This window comes from Neophocaena asiaeorientalis, unplaced genomic scaffold (assembly GCF_003031525.2).
Source record: "Neophocaena asiaeorientalis asiaeorientalis breed wild unplaced genomic scaffold, Neophocaena_asiaeorientalis_V1.1 scaffold37, whole genome shotgun sequence".
NCBI classification, from domain to species: domain Eukaryota; kingdom Metazoa; phylum Chordata; class Mammalia; order Artiodactyla; family Phocoenidae; genus Neophocaena; species Neophocaena asiaeorientalis.
In genome coordinates, this window is record NW_020174269.1 from 934,422 (window position 1) to 954,806 (window position 20,385).

At 37.3% G+C, this 20,385-nt stretch overlaps 1 protein-coding gene across 1 annotated transcript in view; it reads left to right on the plus strand.

Annotated features, from left to right (window-relative positions):
* JMY (junction mediating and regulatory protein, p53 cofactor) overlaps positions 1-20,385 on the plus strand; it is a 71,670-nt gene that overhangs the window by 25,006 nt on the left and 26,279 nt on the right. The window contains exons 3-5 of the mRNA XM_024755696.1: positions 4,834-5,007; positions 15,382-15,532; positions 19,301-19,470. Coding sequence (XP_024611464.1) covers positions 4,834-5,007; positions 15,382-15,532; positions 19,301-19,470 — 495 coding nt within the window. The remainder of the gene's footprint in view (positions 1-4,833; positions 5,008-15,381; positions 15,533-19,300; positions 19,471-20,385) is intronic.

The following is a 20,385-nucleotide window of genomic DNA, read 5'->3' on the forward strand; positions in this document are numbered from 1 at the left end:
AGCGTAGGCTCAGTAGTTGTAGCGTACGGGCTTAGTTGCTGTGCGGCATGTGGGATCTTCCTGGACCGGGGATTGAACCTGTGTCCCCTGCATTGGCAGGTGGAATCTTAACCACTGCACCACCAGGGCAAGTCCCTGTACCTGTCTTCTAAAGATGAAGATGGTTCTGGGGTTGGCTTCAGTAGTAACTTTTTTTCATTCTGGGGTTGGCTTCAGTAGTAACTTTTTTTTTTAGATTAGCTAAAAATGCTTTAATAGGGAACTGAACCATGAGAAATGGGAGTTTTGGCTTAATTTTAGTCTGAATAGTGGTAATTGAGCTAAAATAAAATAATACTTAAATAGTAAGAGAAAGAGTGAGAGGGGAAAATGATTTTAGATCCAGGAAAAAAAATGTTACATAACGTAATTCTACAGTTTTCAGTTTGAAAATTGACTATATAATTTACAGAGACTTTTGCCTCATGTTGTAGTTAATGTGGCCAGATAAGGTGTTTACTGAAGCAGTGCTTCTGAAACTTTGCTGTGCATACTCATCACTCATTCTGATTCTGGGGGTCTGGAGTGGGCTCTGAGGTTCTGTATTTCTAACAAGTAATCAGATGTTGCTGTTCCCAGACCATGCTTCAAGTAACCACGTACTAAATGACCATGACTTTAATATGGTTATTTAGATAAGTTTAACTTTGTAAACTAAAAATCAAACAGGTCCCATTGATCAAATGCATCATTCTTTTCTTCTACTTCATCATTGGTTTCACTGCTTATTAGAATGTGCTGCTTTTACAGTCTCAATGTGATGTCCTGCTCACTGGTGTGTACCCTCTACTCCAGGGAGCATGGCACTCTGCCACCCCCGTCCTCCCATCCAGGATTCAAATGTGTGACGCTTTTTATTCATGTGATTTCTCCAGACTGGTTGCTCTTCTTCACCTGTCTAGCACTTCCCATCCTTCGAGACCCAGTTCAAATCCTAGCTTTAGAACATCTTTTTCAGCTGCTTTAGCCCACTATGAACCGTGATTGTCTTCTACAGTCAGTATTTTACTTACATGTCTGTTTGTTTGTTTCCCTAGTTAGATTGTAGACTTTTTAAAGATAAGGTTTATCTTGGACATTTTGCATTCCCTTCATGACCTCTCCTCATGTATATCTAAAAAACACTTTGGACACAGTGTCTCTGAATCCATAATTTTTGCCTCTAAAAACCTGTTTCTATTCCTGTGTTCTTTGTATCAATGAATACCAAAGACCTTAGGGTAAAGAGAAAATCCAGTCTTTCATCAAGTCCTGTTAATTTTATCTCCAAAGCATTTCTTAAATCTTTGCTTTTCTCTTCCTCCAATCTAGGCTTACATGGACTGACCCAGGAGATTATGAACTGATCTATCTGCATCCACTCTGGTGCCCCTTCTCACCACTGTAGTATAACTCAGGTCTATCATGTATGTTAGTGTCTCCAGAATTGTCTTTCATTATGTTCCCTTTCTCTGTTTACTCCATTTTGTAAACCTTATTTTATGGTATCCAGGGATATGCCCTTCTGTCTTTCTAACCCAGTCTTCCATTTATACTTTTATCCCTTTTTATCCTTCAGAATAAAAGTCAAGATTCCCTTACTTGGGAAAGTATTTATTCCCTAATGCTTCCCTGGAACCAGAAAGGTTTTTGAAGGAAAAACAAAACAGCAGCAGTCCTTTTATGGCATCTCTTTGCTTTCGGCATAAAGCAAGATCCCACTTGGTCTGGCCTCTGTCTGCATCTGTAAATTATTTATGTGTTATCTGTTGTTAAAATCCCTGATGTTTGAATTGATTTCTGTCTTCTAGTGGACCTCTATTAAAAACAAACAACAAACAAAACCAACCTACGGAAAACTACTTGTTAACAAAGCAGAAAGATATTGTTTGATTAGTCTGATCACCTTAAAACAGTAGGGCTTAACAGGGATAAAAATAAGTGTTAATTGGATATTACGGATTTATTTTTAATGATTCTCGGTTTTATTTAAAAAATAAAAAGCATGCATACAGTGAAATATAAAACTATGTGTTTAAATAGGTTTGCTATCATTTAAAAGTTAATAGACTAAAAAAAAGTTAATAGACTGTTTTAGCACTTTCAGGTTTATAGAAAAATTGAGTAGAAAAGCATTGTGTGCTTTTGTGTTATATCTAAAAAGTCATCAAACCCAAGCTTACCTAGATTTTCCCGTGTTATTTTCTAAGAGTTTTATAACTTTGCATCTTACATTTAGGTTTGTGATCCGTTTTGAGTTAATTTTTGAGTTAAGGTCTGTAGATTTCTTTTTTCTTTCGTACATGGATGTCCATTTGTTGAAAAGGCTGATCTCTTCATTGAATTCCCTTTACTCTTTTGTCAAAAGATTACTTGACTGTGTGTGTGGGGGTTTACTTTTGGAATCTCTTCCATTGATCTATTCTTTTACCAATACCACACTGTCTTGATTACTGTAGATTTATAGTAACTAGTGAAGTTGAATGGAGAGTGTCAGTCTTTTAACTTTGTTCGTCAGTTGTGTTGGTTATTCTGGATCTTTTGCCTTTCCATATAAACTTGAGAATTCATTTGTTGATATCCACAAAATAACTTGCTGAGACTTTAAATGGCATTGCACTGATCCTATAGATCAAGTCTGGAAGAACTGACACCTTGACAATACTGAGTTTTCCAACCCATATGTGGAATACTTCCATTTAATTTGGGCCTTTGAGTTCTTTCATCAGAGTTGTGTAATTTTCCTCATAGATTCTGTACATAATTAGATTTATACCTGTGTATTTCATTTTTTGAATACTTGTATGCAGAGCTGTGGATTGGGAGGGAGAGTTGTCTGTAAAGTTATATGCTGATTTTTAACTAGGCAGGGGTTGGCGCCCCTAACCCCATATTACAGTTGTTCAAGGGTCAGCTGTAATATGTACAACACAATATGATAACCAAAGCAAGAAGCTGGGAAAGAGGATAGTAGCGGAAATTTTAGGTATGAGAAAGAATAGCAGAATTTTGTGCTTTTGAGGAGATGAGACTGTCACCAAGTAAATGAACACCAAGAATAAGTATATAAAATAGTGTCCTGGGAGTCCCTGGCGGTCCAGTGGTAAGGACTCAGTGCTTTCACTGCTGTGGGCCTGGGTTCAATCCCTGGGGACTAATATCCCACAAGCCATGCAGCATGGCCAAAAATGAATAAATAAACAAGTGTCTTGCCACATGGTTCATTCAAAGGTTCTTTAAATTTCAGCTTAAGCTTCCGTGGATAGCCTTTTCTCTCTAACCTGCTCTGAACTAGGTCATAGTTTTTCACCATTTCCCCACCTCTTATTCTTTCTCTTGGCACCCATTGTTTAATTGTGTTACTTTTTTTTTTTTTTTTTTTTTTTTTAAATTTTTTTTTTTTTTTTGGTGGTGGTACGTGGGCCTCTCACTGCCGTGGCCTCTCCCGTTGTGGAGCACAGGCTCCGGACGCGCAGGCTCAGCGGCCATGGCTCACGGGCCCAGCCGCTCCGCGGCATGCGGGATCCTTCCGGACCGGGGCATGAACCCGCGCCCCCTGCATCGGCAGGCGGAATCTCAACCACTGCACCACCAGGGAAGCCCCCATTGTGTTACTTTTATTCTTTACTTTTTATTTAAAATTTTTTTTTTTTTTGGTGGTGGTACGTGGGCCTCTCACTGCCGTGGCCTCTCCCGTTGTGGAGCACAGGCTCCGGACGCGCAGGCTCAGCGGCCATGGCTCACGGGCCCAGCCACTCCGGGCATGTGGGATCTTCCCGGACCGGGGCACGAACCCGTGTCCCCTGCATCGGCAGGCGGACTCTCAACCACTGCACCACCAGGGAAGCCCTATTCTTTACTTTTTAAAAAGTAATAATTTTCATAGCATTTATCACAGTTTGTAATTTTTTAAAACTTTGTTTAGTTTGCTTATTTACTACACAGTAAACTCCATGAAGAAAGGAACCATGTTTTTTAAAAAATTTTAATTTATTTTTCATACAACAGGTTCTTATTAGTTACCTATTTTATACATACTAGCATATATATGTCAGTCCCAGTCTCCCAGTTCATCCCAACCCCCACCCCCACTTTCCTCCCTTGGTGTCCATCTGTTTGTTCTCTGCATCTGTCTATTTCTGCTTTGCAAACCGAAGAAAGGAACCATGTTTTTGTATGCCCAGTGCCTAACATGTATTAAGATGCTCAGTCCTTACTTGTTGAGAAATGAATGAATATCTTTATAAACATACATATACACATGAGTATCAAGGAATGCAAAGTAAGAAAGTTATAAAAATCTATTATAGTCAGTCTTAAACTCTTCAGTAGAGTTGAGGGGTGTTTTCACCTAGATTTTGAAGGAAGTGATAGGCATGAGTTGAAGTTTTTGAAGGAATGTTCCAAATTTGGAGGAGGAAAAGAGTGGCAAGATTATTTGGGGAAATTAGTAAAATAATGTTGGCAAGAGTTGCTAACTACTTTGTAGATTAGCAATGATTATATAAGTATGGAGAAAGCTACTGGATGCTGGGAAAAAAATTTTAAGAGTTAAGGGTAGGCAGATAGTATGGAATTCCAGAAAATGCAGAGAACAGGAATAATATGGTGACAGTAGTTAGAAAAGGATGTTTAGGCAGTGGTCTTGTAGTAAGACACCTAAGGCATGGACATAAGTGATGAAAGCAATTAGTGCTCCTCATTCTCTTTAGTTCTGCATTTCAGAGTTCCAGGTCCTGAGATGATAGGGAATTTGCAAGTTTTATAGGTTATTACAGTTGGATTTATTTGTAGTGAAATTTTCTTGTTCCACAGCTCTTGGATAAGCACAAGAATACGGAGAGCATGGTAGAGCTTCTGGACTTGTATCAGATGGAGGATGAAGCCTACAGCAGCCTTGCAGAAGCCACAACTGAACTCTATCAGTATTTACTACAGCCATTCCGAGACATGCGAGAACTTGCCATGCTACGAAGACAGCAGATCAAGGTATTTTTTAAAAAATCTAAATAGTAACCTGCCTGTTTCATAGTTCTCAGTGTGGCTGGCTATACATTTTAAATATTAGAGGAGCTTTTATAAATGTAAATATCTGATCCATTGTCCCCAGAGATTCTAGTTTGGTAGTTTTGTGATACATAGAGCCTGAACACCTCATTTTAAAAGCATCTGAAAAGGCGACTTTGCTGAGTAGCCAGGGCTGAGAAAAGCCTAGAAAATTTGTAAATACATTGAGATTCTCATCTTTCCCCCTTTCCTGTGCTTTTTTTCCCCTCTCCATCTACTCCTGTCTCCCTTTTAATGTTTTGGGTATTATCTAGTCTTAGACTTATTTAGTAGCAGTTTTGAGAACATTTGTTTTGGGAAGACCTTGTTTTGAAAGTTACAAGGCATTAATGGTACAGCTTTAAAATTCATGACATTTACTTCTGTGTGTAAAATATATATTACTTTTTTTGAGGCAAGTGTTAAGGGTTTGGTTTTATAGCTGACCTCAAATCAATGTTGCTGTGTTTAATTCACATGGAAATATTACTGAACTAGGATATTAAAACACTTTTTGTGTATTAATGCGTGAATTTGGAACATTATTTACGAAATTTATATCTGGGAAATTGCCACTTATTCTGAAAACTTTGTGCTTGGGGGCAAGAATGAGTAGTATAATATTTGAAAAACTATTACAAGGTAAAGCATGTTTGTCTTTTTCCCTTTACTAATGAGTCAAGATATGGAGCAATACAGACTGTCACATAATTGACACACTCTCCTTTATTAATACTTTCGAAAAATATTGGGTTGTTAAGTCAGTTTTATCATAAACTTGGCATTTTGGGTAAAATGGTAACTAGTAACTAAGAATTTTTAGACACTACACTTTCCTCCAATTTAAAAAAAATGAACTATAGATATTTATCCATTGAAAACTTGACTGGAAGGCTAGGGATGAACTGGATGATATACATGGAGGCCCCATCTGCTTCTAAACTAAGCTGCAGTGTTTAGCTGAGATAATCTATATACAGCTTAACATTGATTATCAGAATCTATGTGAATTTTTGCTTTCATATTATATCATGGTTTGTATTGAGTATTAATATTAGCAAATGGATTGAACCTTCTTGTCAGGCTGTATTGTCCACTAGCATCAGTTATTACTCCATCTTTTTCCCCTGGGAAGCAGAGTATAGGTGAGGAAGAACAGACAACATATTTCTTAAACTGTTAACATTTTCAAAGGTAAAAATTGTATTTTACTGCATTGCCCCTCAAATGCCGCATCAACTATGATGATGAGCTAGTAAGAGAACATGAACAAATTTGTGCCAAAAAATTCTACAACTTAGATGAAATGGATACACTTCTTAGAGAAATACAAATTGTCAAAATAGAGTCAAGAAAAAATAGAAAAAATTTGGTAGCTCTATATTAACAAAGTTGAATTCATAATTTACAACCTTCTCACAAAGAAAACTCCAGGGCCAGGTAAAGGATCATTGGAGGATTTAAAAGAGGGAACACTTCCCAACTCATTTTTGAGGCCAGCATTATCCAAATCAAACGACATTATAGAAAAAAAGAAAACTACAGATAAACGTCCCTCATGAATGTAGATGCAGTAATTCTTAACATAATATTGAAAAATAGGATTCAATAATATACTGTGATTAGGGTTTATCTTAGAAAGGCAAGATTGGTTTAACATTACAAAAACTAATCAATGTAACTCACCATATTATTGATAAAGGAAAAAAATCAACATGTCTGGGTGCAGAAATGCACTTGATAAAAAGTTCATTGCCCATCCATGGTAAAATCTCAGCAACCTAGGAAGAGAAGGGAACTTCTTTGAGCTGATAAAGGGTATGTGTGGAAAGCCTATCTAACAGCATGCATGATGGTGAATGACTGAATTCTTCCCCCACTAAGATTGGTAACTAGGTAAGATTTTCTGCTCCCACAACTTTTATTCAGTATTTCTCTGGAGTTTGTCGTCAGTTCAGTAAAGCAAAAAATAAAAAATAAAAGGCATATATAAATTAGAAAAAAAGTAGATTATTTGTTTGTAGATCATGTGATCACACATGTAAAAAAAATTAAGAATCTAAAAAAGCTACTGGAAATAATCTGTAAGTTTAGTTACAAGGTCAGTATTAAAGATTCAGTTGCATTTTCTATCTTCCAGAAATGAAGTTGAAATCAAAAATTTTTAAATGCCTTTTACATTAGCATCTCTGAACATGAAATGTTTACGGATAAATTTTATAAAATATATGAAAGGACTATATACTGAAAAATTATAAGACTTTGATGAGAAAAATTAAAGCATACCTAAATAAATGGGAGATAGACCGGGTTAATAGATTGGAAGATAATCTATTAACAATAATCAATAACGTTTAGATGTCAGTTCTCAACTGATCTGTAGATTCAAATTAATATTCCAGTAGGGTGTTTTTTTTTTTTTAAACTAACTAGCCAATTATAAAATAGCTAGAGAAATCCAGACATTGTGGTGATAGTATAGGATAGACATGTAAATGAATGGAACTAAACAGAATCCAGAAATAAACCTGTGGTTATATAGTCAATTAGTTTTCTACAAAGGTGACAAGGCAGTTCAGTGGGGGGAAAGAATAGTCTTATCAACAAATGGTGCTAGAAGTGGATACCCATATAGAAATAATGAAGTCCAGTCTTCCTTATCTTATACCATACACAAAAATTAATTTGAAATACATGTTAGACCCAAACATAAAGCTCATAGTATAAAACTTTTATAACAAAACTAGGAAGTTTTTACAATCTTTCAGAAGGAAAGACAAAGGTTTTTTAGATAGGATGCAGAAAACTTCAGCTAAAAAAAAATAAAATAAAATTGGACTTCACTAAAATTAAAAACTTTTGCTATTTTAAAGATTAAGAAAATGAGGAGGCCACACACTGAGAGAAAATAACTTGTAATACATCTGAAAGAGGAACTGTACAACTCAGTAAGACAAAACCCCAAAAATTTCAATATGAGCTAAATATTTAAAAAGACACAAAGAAATGGCTAATAATCACATGTGAAGATGCTCAACATACTCATCTAGGAAATCCAAATTGGTACCACAGTGAGATACTATTACACACCCATTGAAGTGAGTATAATGAAAAAATTCTGGCCCTCCCAAGGGCTAGTGAGGATGTAGAGTAAGTGGAATTTTCATACATTGCTAACAGAATTTTAAAGTGGTACAACCACTTTGGAAAACAGTTTGGCACTTTCTTCAAAAGTTAAACATATATGGTTGATCTTTGAACAACCCTTGGGTGTGGTTCCAGGACCTGCCAATGATACCAAAATTTTCAGATGCTTAAGTCCCAAAGTGGCTTTCCAGATCGTGGTTCTCCATCCGTGGATTCAACCAACAGCAGATCTTGTAGCACTGTAATATTTATGGGGAAAAAAATCTGCATGTAAGTGGACTCATGCAGTTCAAATCCGTGTTGTTCAAGGGTCAACTGTACAATACCTTACAACTCAGCTGTTTGTCTCTTAGTTACTTATACAAGAGAAACGAAAACATCTGTTCACAAAAAAGACTTACATACCAGTGTTCATGCCAGCTGTATTCCCGGTAGCCCCAAACTGGGACAACCCAAATAACCATCGACAGGTGAATGGATAAACAAAATGTGGATAAAATGGATAAACAGGGCTTCCCTGGTGGCGCAGTGGTTGAGAGTCCGCCTGCCGATGCAGGGGACACGGGTTCGTGCCCCAGTCCGGGAAGATCCCACATGCCGCGGAGCGGCTGGGCCCGTGAGCCATGGCCGCTGAGCCTGAGCGTCCGGAGCCTGTGCTCCGCAACGGGAGAGGCCACAACAGTGAGAGGCCCGTTTACCGCAAAAAAAAAAAAAAAAAAAAAAAAAATGGATAAACAAAACCGTCCTGTATATGTGTGAAGGTATGGATGGCAAAGCAGTACGAGAAGGTATGGATGGCAAAGTAGTACAAGAATGTTTTGGAGGTGACGGAAATGTTTTGTATCATGATTGTAGTGGTTGTTTCTTGGGTGTATACAGCAATCAAAACTCATCAAATTGAGCACTTTAGATGGATTTACTTGAACACAGTGTATGTAAATTAAATCCTGATTAAATAGCTTATAAAAAACCGTGCTGAGCAAAAGATGCCAGACAAAGAGTATGTGCTGAGCAAAAGATGCCAGACGAACTGTGCCTCCATTTACATGGAATTCTAGAAGATTGTCCTAAACAGCTGTTGCCTGGGGTGGGGCCAGGGAGATCCACTGAGAGGAAGCGGATGTAACAGAATCCTTTGGGGAGATTGATGTGCTTCAAATCTTGATTATGGTGCCCGTTATCACGGGTATATATATTTGTCAAAATTTACACTTAAAACAGGTACATTTTGTTGTATGTAAATTATAACTCAGATGATTTTTTAAAAGAAAAATGAGCAGTATGTACAAGTTTATGTAGAGACACAAAATGAGGTGATCACCATTGCCTGAAGATACATGGAAAAAGGGGGATGATCAAGCTTCACCACTGAAGAATAAGAATTCAGTAGGAAGTGAGTACATATGTCTGTATTGGAGATTGGAATTGAGAATATTCCAGATAGGTATATAAAAACAGGAATGGTATAGTGAACAGGCATAATACTAGGGCTTTTAGTCACAATAAGTTATTCAAACATTACTGAATCACCAACCCAGCACCATGAGTGGAGGCCAATAAGTGGCATGGCTGGGATTGAAACACATGTTTGACTGCAAAGTCTGCTTATTTAGTTATACCACAGGGTGTGAATTGTTTGATATGCCTCAGTCTAAGGATTTGTAGGAGAAGAATGATGGTCAGGGGCTAGAGTGCTATCTCATCCTATGGAATTTGACCTTCAGCCTCTTTAAAATACACACCTCTTTCGGAAGCTCCCAGACTCTAATACGCTGGTTCTTAAAATGTGACCCCCAGACGAAGAGCATCAGTATCACCTAGAACCTTGTTAAGAATACAGATTCTTAGGCCTCACCTCAGATCTCCTTCTAGGGAGAAGCTCAGCAATCTTTGTTTTAACAAGTCTTCCCGGTAATTCTGATATGAAGTTTGAGAACCACGTGTCGAATAAAATTTGAAACAGCTAAGGGATGGAGCACACTAAATTCAAAGTTACATTCTCTCTGGGCCCCAGTTTTTTCATCCATAAAATGAGATTTAAACTACATGATGCTTGGGAGATTCCCTGGTGGTCCGGTGGATAGGACTTTCACTGCCGGGGCCCTGGTTCAATCCCTAGTCGGGGAACTAAGATCCTGCAAGCTGCGTGGCGTGACCAAAAAAAAAAGCTTAAATAAATAAATAAAAATAAATAAACTAGATGATCCTCTGTAGATTTTTAGGCCCAGTGTCTTAACGAGTCAGGGTTAGCAAGGTGACCTGCTGATAGTCTTCCTGGATTAACTATAAGCACTTCAGACACATTGTCCAACTTATTTCTAATGATTTGCTGAAAGTACATAAGCTAGAAACTAGAAGACACCCTCAGCTTTTCCCTCCCCTTTGTAGCCAGTCATGTCATTTTGCAATTCAGCTGTCTTCTAGTTGAAACTTGAATGTACTCTTTTTCCTCCACCCTTCCCCGGGACCAGGCAAATCTATAGGTGTCTTTGTGTGAAATAGAAAAAGTCACCCACCTCCACCCTTATTCCAGCAGACAGATGGGCATATGCAGCAGTATGCATGGCTTGGCAAACGCCCTGGTTTTGTGCAGGGTGCAATTTTTACACCACTGGACCACTATATACTCTGCCATGTACACTATGAAATATATAGTGCTACCACTATACATTAAGGTACTTATCTCTTACCTCAACTATTTTTTCCTTTGGTGTCCTTGTCTTTAGCTGTCTCTTACCTTCAAAAAATGCTTCATTTCACACTCTTACCTGGGAATAGTACACTTAATATTTGCTTTGAATGTAAAAATGCATGAAATAGATGATGCCAAGTCTAATCATGTCATTCTCTTAATCAAGAGTCACCTTCAGATGACTCCTGGGCCTGGAAAATTCACATTAAGGTCTCTACTACATCAGTATATTCACAAGTTTATCTTGGCATTTGTTTCACCTAAGAATTGGAATTTTTTTTAACTTACAATCCCAGCAAAGACAGAAGTAACACTTCAGCTTCTCATATAAAACCCAGTATCCAAGCTAGTGATGTACTTTATAATGAGCAGTTCCTTGCCAAGAAATTTGTGTTTATAAACTAGTCTCACTATCCTAGCTACCTAAACCGACACATTTTTTTCCATCTTAAAAACAGATACTGTTTTCTTTCTAGCCCTAAAATTGAAAACAGAGGTGTCATTGTTATTAGCACATGATCCAGCTGACCAATGCTGTACATCTTCAAATTTGCCAAGTTAGGAAGAGAACTCAGTATCCTAGCTTAATGTCTTAGGTACAGTAAACTGTAATCATGTTTTTAAACAGTTGGCTGCAGCATTAGCTACTGAGTTTCAGAAGTCAGTTAAAAAACCAGCATTTAAAAAGCATAGCATGTTTGTTTTCTGTATTTTTGAATATACACGTACAATGAAGGTAAAAATAATCTAACAACAAAGAACAGGTTATCGCCAAATAATTACCACCAGATTTTTAATATTATTTTTTCTCTTCAAAAAGATAATGCAAGGTTTCTCATTTCTGTAGTGTTTAACTATGCAAGTGAAAAGGGTTTCTATCTTCATGATCTGAGTTAAGATTTTTTAATTTTGAGCACTGCCTGTTTTGGTTATTACATTTCTGTTCCACAGTTGTGTCTGTTGGTCTGACCAGAAGATCAAATCAGTTATTTCAACAGAGGGAATTTTAAGAACCAGGTATAAAGTTGTTAACAAGGTAGATAAGAAGGCAACTCTTAAGATATCAGAGTTAATTGCAAAAGCAGCCACCACTCCTAGGATCGGGGGTTACAAAGGGAAGAGGTGGTAATTATTAAAGGATAGGTCCTGTGGAGCTGACCTCTGAGAAAGAAGACATTGCTCTTCTAGTGCTGGTGTGTCTGATCTCAGTGGAGAGGACCAGATCTCTGGGGATAGGGCACTGGTGGACAGCTGCTGGTTTGTCTTGGGCACACAAATGAGGTCAGTTCTGTGAAGGTTAAAAAACTGCAAACTCGATTCTGTTAACTCCTTCAAGAAGGTACTGCAGATGCTGGGATGAAGAAGCGAGTCTGGGATGATGATCACAGGAACAGCAAACAGGAAAGTCAAGTGATACAGATAGGAAGAAGCAAATCTTCTCTTTCCTTCAACTCTGAAATCTCCTCCAGCCCTTTCTGTTGGCAAAGGCTAAATGTGGTTTTCAGAGCCTGAACCCTAGCATCACAAGGCAGAAGGTTGAACTTCGGAGTTGATAGAATCTAAATACATTTTGACTTTCAAAGTCAGGGAAAAAACTTAGCTAACCTAGCTTATGGTCTTAGGTATAATAAACATACAAAGTTTAATCATGTCATTGAAAAGGACTTCCATTGTAACGTGCCGAGTAAGAATTTAAATTTTTGCTACAATTTATTAAATTTATCATAATATCAATTTATTAAATTTCTTTTTCATACTTGTGAACACTAATCTTTTGCTTTTTAACTTGTTTTAAAAATCAAAGGTAATCACAACAAATGAAAGCACAAAAACCTTGATGGTTTTATTACAGAAAACAAGTTTTCTAAAACCTTAAACGTAAACTGAAGTCTAAATATGCCACTTACTATTGCTGAGAAGCCCTCAGTGGTTTCCAGTTGCCTGTCATATGCAATACAAACTCCTCAGCCTCCTCATTGATCTAACCTACTTCTCTAGTGTTATCTCCCACTACCTTCATCTGTTTTACTTAAACTCCAGCTAGGCTGGACTGCTCTCTGTCCTTTACCATGCATTGAACTTACTTACTTACCTCAAGGCTTTTTTTCAGGTTACTTCTTACCTACAGCATCCCTTTTGGGTGGTTCTCTTTTCCCATATGGTCCCCATGTAACTGTCAAAATCCTACCCTTCCTTCAAAGCCCTCTGCAATTTATGGGCCTCAGTAAAGTTTGTCCTGATCTAAACAGCTAAATGTGTTCAAAGATTATGGTATCGTAAAATACTTTCCAGAAAAGGTATTAATCAATTTATAGTTCCACCAGCAGTATATTATGTGTGCCTGTTTCACCATGACTTTACTAGCTCTCTTCCTATGATAAATGGTTTGTCACCCTGCCATCTAAAAACAGCTATCTTGTGTCTTCTCCCGTCTCCTCTACCAATTTATTTTTAACTGGATTCTTTTTCTTTTTTTAATTTTTATATTATTTTGGAGTATAGTTGATTTACAATGTTCTGTTACTTTCAGTTGTACAGCAAAGTGATTCAGTTATACATATACATAATTCTTGTTCAGATTCTTTTCATAACTGGGTTCTTTCTTCACAGGGGAAGACATAAGTTCTCCCTCTCAACCTGCTCTGTGATCTCCCATTAAAATAAAGCAAGAGTGCCTGCCCTTAAGCCTTATCCTCTTCTCCACCCTTTTCCCCTCTATTCACTCACACAAATTTCTCAAGAGTATTATACATGTGTCTGCATTTCTCTCCTCATTAAAAACATGTATGGAAGTGAATTTTTATTCACTCATTCAGGAAATATTGTAGATTACCTAGTTCATGCCCAGCAGTGTGCTAGTGAAAAGCAGGCAAGCAGAGATAAAAACCACTTGTGCATTCTCTGCCCTTATGGAACATTCAGAGCAGAAAGGAGGTGATATAAAATAATATAAAGTATGATTGTGATAAGACTTAAGAATGAAGGCTATTTTTTAGATTGAAGAGCTTATACTGCCTGTAATGGTGAGTCAGGGATGACATCCATGAACCAGTAATTGAACTGAGGTCTGAAGATATGGTGGGAATTAATAGGCAAAAGGAATTTGCCTGTACTCCAGAACTGTTGTCTCCAAGTTCACGCTGTTAGGTCCATGGGTACTGGTTGTGTATCTACTTGATCCCTAAGCAGTGTTTGATAGTGTTGATTTCTCCTCCATTGAATCTTGCTACTTATATGATTACAATTCCTTACATGAACTCATTCACTCTCGTTGCTTTAAATGTCTTCTAGTGTGTCAAGGGTACCCAAGCTTATATCTCTGGACATGACTTGCGAAGTTAAACTTAGTATGCAAAATGAAATCCTTGGCAATTCCATGTACATATTTTTTCCCAGTAACCCTAGGATCATTCTTGACCTCTTCCTCTACCTTGCCACTGTCCCCTTAACGTTGCTAATTAATTGTTCTGTGTGTGCTGAGCACTACAGTGAGTGCTCATATGTTTTTCCCTCTTTCTGGAAGACTTCATTTGCTTAAGGAGCAGTATATTGTTGCTTCAAGACTCAATCAACTGTTTTAAACTGTTCCTTTGATTTCTGTTTATTGTACTGTTTAGAGACTATGACCTGCATTATTTCTACTTTTGAAATTCATTATAATTTTTTAGTGGTGTATGATAACTTACTTGATCAATTTTTTTTTAAGTGTGCCAGGGATGGCACATTTTTCTCTATAATATTTTTTCCCCGTCATCCTAATATGGTGTTGTTGTTTAGGTTTTAAGTTTCTTTCTCAGTATGTGGTAAAGCAGTACAGAGGGTCCATTGCTGTTCTTCCTGGACTGTAACTTTCTTCCATATTAACATACTGGTTTAGCACTTTTCTATATTTTAATGTTGATATTGTTACTTCTGTGACATTCACTTGGCATACCTCTGTCCATCATTTGATTTTCAACCTTCCTTTGTCCTTTCGTTTTAGTTGTGACTCTTATAAATAATACATAGCCAGTTTTTCTGTTACTTATATCCAGAGCCCTTCAGTAGGCAGATAGGCTGATTTTTATATATTGTCAATCTTATTTTATTTATTTATGTCAATGATTAAATAAGCATTTTATTGGCACAAATAATTCTTAAACTGAAAATACAATTATCGTAAAGGAGGAAATAAATTTCTCATCCCAGCACTTGAAAATCATCAGTCTTAAACATTTTGTTATATGTCCTTTATATATAGAAAAGGGAAGGATGAAGAAGAAGATAGAGGAGGAAGGGGGAACAATTTCTGCATCAACTGTCTTCAACATTATTGTTAATTTAATTGTTTTGTAAATTGATAGCTTCTACTGCAGAGCAGGGAAAAACCAGTATTCTTTCTTTTAGTACCAAGCACAATGCCTGATATATAAATGTTCAGTAAATGTTAAAAGAGAGAGAGAAATGATCTTTTCCATTTTTCTTTTTTCTCTCTACAGATTTCTATAGAGAATGATTACCTGGGTCCCCGAAGAATTGAAAGTCTACAAAAAGAAGATGCTGACTGGCAGCGGAAAGCTCATATGGCTGTGCTGTCCATTCAAGATCTTACTGTCAAATATTTTGAAATAACAGCTAAAGCTCAAAAAGGTGAGTTTCCCAGTAGAATTATTTTTGTTAGGTATTTTCAAAATGGATGGAGGTATTTTCAAAAATGAGTGGTTTAAGTATTTTATGTTCGAAATAGTTATATAGAAAAGAATTAAAGACCACTCATAATCCTAGCGGTTAAAGAAGACTACTATTAACAACTTAAGGTATATCCTTTCAGTCTTTTCTAGGCATATGTGTTTACATATAGCCCACCTTTAAAAAAATTAAAAGTGATGGGTATTAGTATAGCATAATTCAATTCTGACAATAATCATTCACAGTTACAGACGTCATAGCTTAAAGTCCCAGTCACCAGCAAGACTCCCTGCCCTTCAGACACTACTTGCAAATTTGGGGTGTCCTTAGGCCATCTGTACGTCTAACCAACTGGCTACAAATTTGGGGTTCCTACAGCCCTTTTAGGTTCAAAAATTCACTCGCAGAACTCAGGAGAACACATACTTACCATTACAATTTATAAAGGATACAAATCAAGCCAAATGAAGAGATACATCTGGCAAGGTCTGCCTGGCAAGGTCCATTCCTTCCAACTCCCTTCCATAGGAGGCCACAGAAATCGTTCCACCACTCCCTGAGAAGCAGTTTAAATTATTCATTATTTTAATAAGCTCTCTATTTGTATACCTGGCATTAAAGTCGTTATTCAGGTTATTCTTTCAGCAAATCCACGTTTCCTTAAAAGTTTCACTCGAAGCAATTGTGCTGAATGAGAATACTTTCCTCGATTCCTCAGCATCGTTTGGCATTGTCATTTAAAAAAAAACACAGTTTAATAGATGAAAAGTAGTACCATGTTTTTAAAATTTGCATTTCTTTGCTTATTACTGAGTGTTCATCTTTTTTGTTTTCATATATTAATTGGTATTTGCATATCTTTCCTTTTTTCCCAGTACTGTCTTCTGCCTATTTTTCTGTTGGGCTGTTTTCCCCCTATTGATCTATATAAGATCTCCTTGCATTCTCTATATATTAGAAGAGGAGTAAAATAGGCTTTTATTTCCTTCCTTATGCAAAGCCAGGTGTAGCCCAATTTTACTGCTTAGCTTTTAAAAACATCTTAAATGGGCCCTTTTCTGACAGGTATATGTATGTTAGAACATTAAGGTTTTTTAAACAAATTTAACATGATTCCTTGTAAACACCAGGACTGTTGCCTTCAGAGCTTTTTTACATATAATGATCCCATAGGGTGCTATTACATGGTGGTTATCCTGTTAATGTCATCAGTCATCTTAGCAAGAATCTATTCTTGCCAGCAGAGGGAGAGAAGAATCTGGGTGTTTTTTGTTTTTTTGCAGTACCGGGCCTCTCACTGTTGTGGCCTCTCCCGTTGCGGAGCACAGGCTCTGGACGCGCAGGCTCAGTGGCCGTGGCTCATGGGCGCAGCCGCTCCGCGGCATGTGGGATCTTCCTGGACCGGGGCAACGAACCCGTGTCCCCTGCATTGGCAGGCGGACTCTCAACCACCGGGCCACTAGGGAAGCCCAAGAATCTGTTTTAGAGGTGTTCTAGGGGTATTCTGAGCATTCTGTATTCATAATTTTCTACATTATCTTCATATTCCTGAGCTGTTGGAAAATAACTCCAGGTGAAGTGAGCAGCAATTAGGCAGAAGAATACATTCTGTCTAAAGATGTTGGAAGACAAAGTATTGACTAGCTCTTGTGGTAGGTAACAACCTGAGACTGAATTAGGACAGGGAACTGCTCCACAGACACAGTCCTTAAGTGGGAAGCAAGAGATAAGGCTCCAGACTATATTTGTTTATGCAGAATGTTTGACTATATGCTGTGATTACAAGTTCAGGTAAAAGTGATAGAAGCAGCAGACTAGGTATTTAAGCAACTTGGGTACTCATATAACTCTCCTTTTATAGGTGTGTGACCTTGGTCTTAAGTCACCAAGTTTCACATATCTATGTTGAAGGTGTTGATAATGCATACCATGCCTATTCTATAGGATTGCTGGGCAGATAAATAGAACACTTGGAAAAAGCACTTTGAAATTAACACAACATCGTACAAATATGAGTGATTGTGGTCACGTGTGCATGAGGGAGAGAAGAAACAAAACAGACCATGTATTTGATTAATATTGCCATGTGAAGTGAGAGAAGCATTTAAATATCTATTATTCTCTCATTAAATTTCCACAAGTCTTCCGAGGAGGTACTGTATTTCCTTATGTTTATTACTCAAGGGAATTTAGCCCAAGAACAGTTAAGTTTCTTCTGAAAGTTACATGTTGATGGGTAGAAGTGAGAATTTAACTCCAAGCTGTCTAACTCCAAACCCCCTGCTGTTATTTTTTCCCCTACAGTGCACTGCTGTACTGATCTTATGGTTGCATAAATATTATCATACATTTTTAAAAGATAGAGATTTAAGATGGCAGAATCATTTGCTATGTAAGCAACAGAAGTAGTTAGTATTTGTTAGAAACCCTAAAATAAAGGATCAGATCAATATTCAAATATGTTAGCATTTAAAGGCCAAAGAGAAACCAAAAGAACTATATTGAGAGGAGATTCTGAGTAAATAGATTGCTCATTTGTCATAAGAACTCAACAGATTTTTAAGACTAAATCAAGAAATGGTGACGTTCTTGAATGGAGGTAACTACCCAGGAGCAGGTTCCAAGTTGGTTGCATTTAGCCATTGGGACTAAGGGTGGGGGGAGAGCTGAGCATGAGAAACTGCTCTTTTCCACTATCAGCCTCTCTGTACAGTTTTAATTTTCAAGTATGTACTCGTATTATTGTCAAAAAATTAAAATTGAGGCAAATGTTACTGAGATACTTCTTGCAAAGAAGGTTATGATATAGTAGCATTACAAAAGTATTAATCACTTACCTGTGAACGTATTAAAGAAACTACTAGAGAATGTACACTAATCTAAAGACTACATTAGGTACTGCGTAATCAGATTGCCTGACTCTTTTATGATAGTTAAAGCATGTCTGACCTATTAGGCATAAGGATCATAGGATGGTTGGGTTCATTTGTATAAGGACCCAAGATGAGCCAGCACCATGCTATTATCAGTGATAAACTTCTTTAACTGGAAGATACTAGGTGTTTGATTGTCAGGAAATGTTTCTTGAATAAGGCCTCTATTGTGGCAAACTAAAAAGTTCTTCCTTTTTCTGTGTGGTGGCAAGGAGAAGTTGGGTATCTTCTTTGGGGCTTAGTTAGTTAAGCCCAGCACTAACTGATTCTGCTCCAGCACTAACCTTAGCAGAATCAGCTCCATGCTAATGTCTAGGATTTATTTCATCCTACCATTATCATTAAAATACGTTTGGAGAACTCAAAAGTAGATGAATTTAAATAATTTTAAAATACCCTTTAATAGTTATGGTTCTGATTTCAACTAACATACCTAGGAAAAAGTATAAACCGTGACAGAATAAAGTTTTATAGAAACTTAGAACTTTAATAACACTGGACAATGTGAAAAGAGTATTTTTTTAAGTAAGTTTTAAAATTAACCTGAAAGCTCAGTTTCATCTTCAGAAAGTTATTTCTGAGAATGACTATTTAAAATTCTTATTGGAGACATTAGAGAGAATCTAACATACTGTTGAATTATATTTTAGAGCTTTTATAGGCAGTTTATCATGAGGGTAGCATTTGTGTGTTTATCTTTGAGTGTGTGATCAGTGGAATCTAAGACTTTCAATTCTTTAGTATCAAGTTGTTTCATGTCTTAATGTCTCAATGTCTTTTTAAAAATTATCAATAGCTGTATATGATCGAATGCGAGCAGATCAGAAGAAATTTGGTAAAGCATCATGGGCAGCAGCTGCTGAACGTATGGAAAAACTCCAGTATGCAGTTTCTAAGGAGACTCTGCAGATGATGAGAGCTAAAGAGATCTGTTTGGAACAGAGGAAACATGCACTAAAAGAAGAGGTAACAGGGCTTCCCTGGTGGCGCAGTGGTTGGGAGTCTGCCTGCTGATGCAGGGGACACGGGTTTGTGCCCCGGTCCGGGAGGATCCCACATGCCACGGAGCGGCTGGGCCCGTGAGCCATGGCCGCTGAGTCTGCCCGTCTGGAGCCTGTGCTCTGCAGCGGGAGAGGCCACAACAGTGAGAGGCCTGCATACTGGGGGAAAAAAAAAAAAAAAAGAAGAGGTAACAAAAGCCGTGAGAAAAATATATTTAAAAAAATTTTTTTAATAAGATGTGCTATTTGACTTTTTTTTGCTATAAGACTTAAATTTTTCTGACTCTACAGGCAGTTGTTAATTTTGCAGTACCTCCATGAGATGATGATAACTTTCACAATGGGGCCTCTGATAGAAGAGTTAGAGTTACGGCATTTTCACAGCATGCCAGCGTGACTGTAGGCAGCAACTGTTAAAAGAAAAAGGAGCACTCATTTCCTATCTCCCGTTTGGTCCTCCCCACACCTAGGCAACTATTTTCTGTCTCTGTAGATTTGCTATTCTCGACATTTCATATAAATGGAATCATAAAAGATGTGATTTTTTTAAATGCTTTTTCCTCCACGTAGTGTCATGTTTTCAAGGTGCATCCATATTGTAGCATGCATCATTACTTAATTTACTTTCTTTGGCCAAATGATACACCACATTTTGTGCATTCACCAGTTGATGAACTTTGGGGTTCTTTCTACTTTTGGAGTTGCTATGAACATCCATGTGCAAGGTTTTCATTTATCTTGGCGTGAAATGCTATTTAACCTATTGAGGAACTATCAGACTGTTTACCAAAGCAGCTGTACTATTTATATTCCCACCAGCAGTGTACAAAGGATAGAATTTCTCCACATCTTTCTTTACGTTACACTAAACAGTCTTTTA